At 38.3% G+C, this 7,916-nt stretch overlaps 1 protein-coding gene across 1 annotated transcript; it reads left to right on the top strand.

The window, feature by feature from the left end:
- The first annotated feature begins 623 nt into the window (after window positions 1-623).
- On the top strand, window positions 624-7,916 carry stoml3a (stomatin (EPB72)-like 3a). The gene is made up of 7 exons (XM_037678299.1): window positions 624-699; window positions 4,005-4,108; window positions 4,227-4,299; window positions 4,392-4,474; window positions 4,913-5,116; window positions 7,220-7,354; window positions 7,426-7,916. The coding sequence occupies exons 1-7, from the start codon at window positions 624-626 to the stop codon at window positions 7,615-7,617; spliced, it is 867 nt and encodes a 288-aa protein (XP_037534227.1). The 3' UTR covers window positions 7,618-7,916.

Genomic DNA, 7,916 nt, shown 5'->3' with positions numbered 1-7,916 from the left:
TTTCTTTGGTCAGTTTGGGTGCACGGCCATGTTTTGGTAAGTTTGCACTTGTGGCGTACTCTTTCTGTTTTCAGACGCTTGTACAGCGTTTCGTGAGATGTTCAGATTTTGGAATATTGTTTTATAACCTAACCCTGCTGTAAACTTCTTAACAACTTTATCCTAGACTGGTCTGGAGTCGTCCTTGGCCTTCATGATTAATAATGTTCTGTAACAATATGTGGTCCAAATTTGAAAAATGATACTTTGCAGGAAGTGCTGTCTGTGAGAAAACCTACATTTATTTATTTTTTGTAAAGGAGACATGAGGATGGTCACGTCTCCTCCCTACATCATCTCTCATGTTTCAGGACTTCATTATTTATTCATTATCTCCAGTCAACACGTGACAGACTCCTCCTGGAATTGGATGATGAGGAAACCAGGAGGGCTGAACTTCTTTGAGCCTACAAGAGCCACACAGAAGCTTCATGTTACCAGGTGAGTCTCAGTAGTGCATCTATGCGTGTCTCTGTCTCAGGTTCATGCTCAGCTTCATCAGAGGTGTAAAGGCCACGCCTCGCAGATCAAGAAGAGAAGAGTAAACAAGTGCAGCGTTGCTCCAACTCCCAGACTGCTCTCTAATGATCTCCAAAACCTCGAGCACTGTGGAGATGGTCACGCAAGGAAAACTGGAGATCAACACAGAAAATGTTGAAGGTAAATGCTTTTTAAAGATCTTTAATAAGTGAGGGCTCAGTTTTGTCTAGTAGTAATGAAATGTACTTAACAATTTGAAAATGGAATAAAGGGGCAGAAAACTTTCATTTAGTGACATTTCAGGATTATTAAGATTAAATGGAGAAATAAAGGACATTGATCTGTCGAGTCTTTTCAGAAAGAAAGTTCTTGAAACAAGTTGCTGTGTACGTACAATACAAACGTTTCAGGCAGGAGTGGAAAAATATAAAGTGAGAATGTGTAGAAGTACTGCAATTTGTTATTTAGTATTTTACTAAATGTAATAGTCATTGGAGCAGAAGAAGAAGGTAAATCTAACTCAAAGACTGTTAATTCTCACAGAGTCTTACACTAAGTCTAGGATTTATTAGGACTGTATAGGAAGTCAGGTTCAAGAGTAATCAGTTATGTCAAACTGGAGTTAAGTTTTATACTTGGGTTGGAACAGTGAATAACAGAAACAGCTGTGTAAGAGGTTTACATCTGGCTCAGGAACAGTCAAATTCTTCTACGGAGGTGAATCTGAAGATCATGTTGTATGTCACAAGTCAAACACCACGGCCAGACTGAGCCCAGTAACGAGACGCAATCATCAACGAAGCAAATATTTTGAAGCAGATTGGAGTTTGCTGTTGAAGTGCTTTAGAAGAAATGAGATTTTTGCTTTCTTTCTTTCTATCCATCTGTCCGAAAAGCCTAACTGTTGCTAATGAACCTAACTTTTTGTGTAAAAACTAAACTATGCACTAAAGCATAAATGGGTGGAGAGAACAGGGATTCTAAACTGAAACTAAAGAAGTTGCTTTTCAAAATTATGAGTGTTAAATGTTTTGGTTGATACTGAAGGCAAAATAAACACAACACCAACTAAATACCAAAAGTAGCAACATGTTAGCTAATGGCTAAAAGTAGCAAAATTCTACACAAATTAAAGTAGCAAAAGACTGACTTAAAGCTAGTAAAAGGTAAGGTCATAGGTCATATTCTTTATAAATAAAATTATTTCAATTAGGGAGAACATTCAAACCATCCTTCCTACTATCGCCTCTGGTTCCCTGTCAGATGGGGCAATTAAAAAAATGTCACTAGAACCTGATTTATGTTTGGACTGTTTTTGTCCTGTTGAGCTCTCTGAATTGTCAAAAATAATAGCTTCATCCAAACCATCCACATGTCTGCTAGATCCCATTCCATCCAGGCTATTTAAAGACATATTTCCCTTAATTTACCACGTCTTGAATCTGCTTAATTTGTCTCTAATGAATGGTCACATACCACAAAGTTTGTTGTAATTAAACCTTTACTTAAGAAACCTGATTTTGATCCAGGAATTCTGGCCAGTTATAGACCTATATCTAACTTTGATCTAAAAGATTCTTGAGAAAATAGTTGAAATATATAATCTGTTTGAGGAGTTTCAGTCAGGGTTTAGAGCTCACCATAGCACAGAAACAGCACTGGTGAAAGTTTCTAATGATATACTCATGGCCCCTGACAATGGACAGGTGTCTACAGTGGTCCTCTTAGACCTCAGTGCTGCATTTGATACAGTTGATCATAATTTTCTACTACAGAAACTTGAATATGATATTGGAATTACAGGAATGGCTCTAAACGGTTTAAATCACATTTATCTGATAGATTACAATTTGTAAATGTAAATAATGAATCTTCATCTTACACCAAAGTTAGTCATGGACTTCCTCAGGGTTCCGTGCTTGGACCAATACTCTTTACCTTGCCTGTATATATGCGTCCATTAGGTAAAGTTATTAAACATCATGGGATAAATTTTCAGTTAGGATGGTGCCCTCTGTGATCACCCTGCATCTGTACTTATAGTGTCTCTCCCTGCTGATCTCCCTGATCCGTATCACCCGTGTGTCCTGTCCAGCTGTTTGTTATTATGTCTCATCTAGTCTGTATATTTAAGTCTTGGTCTGTGTCTCAGTCATTGTCGGTCCATCGTCTGGTTTCCTCCTGTGTTCCCTGAGCGTTTCACGACCTGTTGTTGTAAGTTTATGCTGCCACGTCAGCCTGTTTATTTATTTATTATCATAATTATCATTATTATTAAAGTATTTATTATCTTACATCCGGGCCTCCGAGTCCTGTCTGCACCATTGGGTTCTTTCCTGCTTTCCTCTGCATGAAACCCTGACATTTTCATTGTTATGCTGATGATACACAGTTACATTTGTCCATGAAACCCAATGAATCCGATCAGTTACTTGGACTACAAGCATGTCTTGAAGACATAAAAATATGGATGACCCTTAATTTACTGCTTTTAAACTCAGACAAGGCAGAGGTTTAGGTTTATGGGCCTGAGTATCAGCTGAAACATCAATGGCTAGCTAGAATATAAAAGTAGCAAATGGTTAACTTAAAAATTAAAGCTAGCATAAGGTAAGCTTGAAGTTTAAAAGTTAAATTATAGCTACAAGTTGCAAAAAGCCAGCACTTGCTTCAAAGTAGCGCATAGCAATATAAAAACTGAAAGCAACATAAGACTAAAATAGTACAATGCTGGTTCTGTTTTTATTTTATTTTATTTTCAATATTCAAACCTTAACCTTTGGCGAGTTCCATAACATTATAAACCCGCTATGCTTTGAACTTTTTCAAACAGATGCAAAAATTGGCTCCTGAAGTTTGGTTTGGACTTTTATCATCAGAAATTAAATTAAATTAATGATTAATTAATTAATAATTTCCTATCTAAAAGTGTGATTCTGAATAAGGATAAGAAGGCTGCACTTATAGCAGCAGTTTCGTGCACTCCATCCATCTTTTGGACGACTGTACGTCCATGTTCTCGTTGTGTCTCGGTACAATGATGATAAATCTTATTCTGATTCCGATTCTAAAGTAAATGGATTTCTGACTCTGACAATATTAATCAAAAAGTAAACCCCACATTTACTAAACTGACCAAAGAAGACCCCTAATTCTATACAATTATTGTGCATCAAACGTTTTTTTGTTTGTTTCTATGACATGAGATAATTTTTTAGGTCACGTGTTTTCCTCAGAGATTAATTAGGTTATTACAAACAAAGGGAATATGGGACTTTAGCACAGCCACGCCTGACAGAGTGAATGTTTTCTGTAAACTTCAATAAAGTCCCGTCCCACCGGATCGTATTGCTGTTTAATCAGCTGTCAACAAACTGACCGCAAGAGCTTTCTGTTTGGGCATTCATGCAAACGGAACAAATGTGCCTTTAAACAATCATGGCAGATATTTCTTGGCGCTTCTAAAGCATTTTCTCTCTTGGCAGATAAAAAGTCAGGGAGCCTGGGATGCTTTGGTTGGCTGTTGGTGATCATATCCCTCCTCATCGTAGTAGCAACATTCCCACTCACACTGTTTGTGTGTGTCAAGGTAGAAAACCTCATTATTGCATTAAACTTTTGATCATTGACGTGTCTGCATAGCACGGGTTAACATTTTTCCTGGAAACTGCTGTCTTTCCGCATGGATTACTGTTTCTGATGCGCAGATTGTGAAGGAGTATGAGCGAGCAGTCATTTTCAGACTCGGTCGGATCACTGACAGGAAACCTAAAGGACCAGGTTGGTGGCTTTTCATGAATGAGTGAACCCTTTTTGTTACTCATATTCTCTGCTTTAAAGGAGGATCAAATTTGGTGTTTATCTCTTTTCAGGACTTTTCTTTGTTTTGCCGTGCACTGATACCTTTGTGAAAGTTGATCTGAGGACTGTGTCGTTTGACATCCCTCCACAAGAGGTGAATTTTTTTAATACATTTTCTCTCTTACAGCAAATACACCCTATCTGTACCTTCTGTTTCTTGTTAAAGCACCCATCTTCTTTGATCATACGAGTAACAACATTGTGATCACCCACCGCCAAAAGCAACACTGTTTGTTTCAGTGTGTGTATGTAGAGTTAGCAAAATACCTCCTGAACCAATGAATTGATTTTCATGCAACTATCAAGTCAAACAAATTCAAAATGGCTAATCAACCTTAGCTATAATGACTATAACTCTGCCAATTTTACAGATAATAAGCTAGTTTTGTTGTGGTACAAGCTGAGAGTCATTCTCAACACATACTCTGAGCATCAATACATCTCAGCATAAGATCACCTTACTTTGGCATAAAAGGCAGTGGGGATGAGCATAAATTAGGATTTTAATCCTATGAATTACTTCCTTTCCCAGATCCTAACCAAAGACTCGGTGACGGTGTCTGTGGATGGAGTGGTGTATTTCCGTATTCACTGCCCCATCTCATCAGTGGCCAACGTGTCCAACGCACACTCATCCACACGGCTGCTTGCCCAAACCACTCTGAGGAACGTCCTTGGCACCAAAAACCTTTCAGAGCTTCTGTCTGACAGAGAGGGCATTTCAATCAGCATGCAGGTCAGAATAAATCACAGAGACTGTAAAGGGACGGTTCAAATCTGTTGGCAACAGATTTCTATTTTAGCTCAACTAATTCATTCTAAGATTTATTCTCATCGATTGGTTCATTTTAAAGTGTGAAGTCCACACTAGCTATGGACATGGACATTAGTAATTGGATTAAATGGCCATTCAGAATAAAAATGCATCATGCTGCTGCCTGTTCTTGGCCAGGTCACCCTTGTGAAAGAGGTCTTGATCTCAATGGGTTTTTATCTGGTTCCATTCATTATCTTTTACCTGCTTCTTCCATTTTAGGGTCATGAAGTTTTATCTAGTTAAATAAAGGTTTAATAATAAAAAAAATTAATAATCATGTAAACGCCCCATTCAGATTATTCTGAGCTGATTCAGCTCGATCCAAGTGAATATGTAATCGGAATGAGAAGGGGAGTTTATGCCGATTCATAATCCGAACGGTGTGCATGTAAACACTTAATCTGATCATTTTATTCTGATTGTGGAAAACTGACCTGACTGTGCATGTGCGACCTGTCAACCTCACGTATTTCTATCTGGCTAGATGCTTATATGTCGGGGAAGCAAAACTGGTCGGTGAGCGACAACATTTCTACTAGGAACTTTGAAAGAGCTCAAAATTATTGAACGCCTTGACGGTCGACCACCGTCATTAAAACCTGGCGCGGGTCCATTTTGGGCGCTCAGGTTTGTTGTTCATTACGAGAGTAGAACTTCTTCTGTGTTTTTTTTTAAGGAAAGTTTACCGCACTGCGAATGTCACTTCTATTCTGAATAAAAGCCCGCTGCATGTAAACGCTCGTCATGATCAGATTGTGCCCATGTAAACGATACATTCGGATTATTTAATCCAAGTACATTTGAATCTGATCCAATAATTTTGCACATGTAAATATAGCTACTGATGGCTAAAAAGAAAGTTTAACCTAAATTCCAACAAGGTTGATTCAGATCCTCTGGACAGATTCTTCTTTATTGAAAGAAGTTTCTTTGAAGACTGATAAGACTGATTCTTAATTAGCAAAGAAGAATCCATCCAGAGGACCTGAATCAACCTTGTTGGATTCATTTACCTGGATTATTGAGCATGCATCAGGACATTTAACCTAAAACCCTTTGGAGATCAGTGAATTGGCCTCACTGCTGATGAAGATGGTCCTAAAACCTTCAACGTTGTGAGTCTGAACCACAGAATGTACAATCCCAGTTCCAAAACGGTGTAAATAAAAACAGACAGCAATGGTTTGTAAATCTCATAAACCCACATTTTGTCCACAATGGAACATTGTAAAGACATGAAATGCATTAAATGAGAAATGCAACGAGATTTAAGGTAATTTTCGATTTGATTGCAGCCACACATCTTTAAAAAGTTGGGACTTGTCCATGTTTTCCAATATGAAGCCTCCATTCTTCTTTTAACAGCAGCCAGATAATGATTGGGACCAGTTGCTGCAGTTTTTGAGATGAAATATTGCATCTTGGTTCTACAATTTTTCTGGTTCTTCCACAGACTGGTGAACCTCTTCCCATCTTTACCTCAGAGAGATTCAGCCACTCTAAAATATCTTTTAACCCGGTCCTCCTACTGACCTTTTGCCAGTTAAACTAATTGGTTGTAAAATGCTTCCTATTATTTTTACGGCCTTTTGTTGCCCCTTGTCCCAACTCTTTTGAAATGTATTTCTACCATAAAGTTAAAATTTATTCCCTAAAAGAAGCAACCTTATTTTGTTTCAATGAGAAATTTGTTAATATATTTAATTTTTAATAAAACATTGGTTTCTGAGTGTTGCAAATCATGTCATTCTGTTTTTGACTTTTATTAACACCAGTTTTTTTTTTTTCCCACACATAATTATATTTGATAAATTAGTTAAAACTTTATTAATCCCTTGGGAAGATTCCTTCAGGGAAATTAAAACTTGGGATTGTATTTATTATAAAATGAGGATAATGATCTAAGCGTGGTGTAAACGCTCCACAGACTTGAAGATTCAAGTGATAGCAGTTATTAACATTTATTATAATAGTTGTCAAAATGGGTTCATGTAACCAGACCTTTTATTTTTCATTTTGAAGGAAGCCCTGGATGACGCCACTGACCCTTGGGGCATCAAGGTGGAGCGTGTGGAGATAAAAGATGTGAAGCTGCCTCAGCAGCTGCAGAGGGCCATGGCGGCAGAGGCAGAGGCCAGCCGGGAGGCCAGGGCCAAGGTGAGCGCAGGACGGGAAGATTTCATGACAAGAAGAAGGAACATTTTTACACATGACTGTCTCTGCTTCAGATCATTGCTGCTGAGGGTGAGATGAAGGCCTCCAGAGCGCTGAAAGAAGCATCTCTGGTGATCGCCGAGGCGCCCTCTGCTCTCCAGCTGCGATATCTGCAGACCCTCAACACCATTGCTGCAGAGAAGAACTCCACCATCATCTTCCCGCTGCCTTTAGATATGATACAGTGTTTCATGCAGAGGAAGTGATGAATTGAAGCCCCTGTGAGTTCTGAGCTGCTGCAGCTTTACTGCCCAACGTGAGTTTGCAATGGGTTTTTTCATTTGTTTTTGAGGGGGAGGGAATCTTGTAATTTTTAAATGCACCAAATCTTGTTTTCATGTACTTATTGCGTACACTTATTTAATACATAAATACAAAGTGCAACATATACAGTACAGCCAGAACCTCTCATTATTGACCACGATATTGCAACCAGCTAAGTTACAGTTTCAGCTCTGGAGGAGAGCAAATAAATAATAATAATAATAATTAAGAAAAAAACATG

This window comes from Nematolebias whitei, chromosome 6 (assembly GCF_014905685.2).
Source record: "Nematolebias whitei isolate Nwh7 chromosome 6, NemWhi1, whole genome shotgun sequence".
NCBI classification, from domain to species: domain Eukaryota; kingdom Metazoa; phylum Chordata; class Actinopteri; order Cyprinodontiformes; family Rivulidae; genus Nematolebias; species Nematolebias whitei.
This window is presented reverse-complemented; position numbering and strand designations above follow the sequence as displayed.

Bases quoted from the DNA above. Each gene is read 5' to 3' on its own strand.
- stoml3a (XM_037678299.1), top strand. From the start codon at position 624: ATGATCTCCAAAACCTCGAGCACTGTGGAGATGGTCACGCAAGGAAAA. The intron at 5,117-7,219 runs GTCAGAATAAAT...TTCATTTTGAAG, and splicing joins GCATTTCAATCAGCATGCAG to GAAGCCCTGGATGACGCCAC. The intron at 7,355-7,425 runs GTGAGCGCAGGA...TCTCTGCTTCAG, and splicing joins GCCGGGAGGCCAGGGCCAAG to ATCATTGCTGCTGAGGGTGA.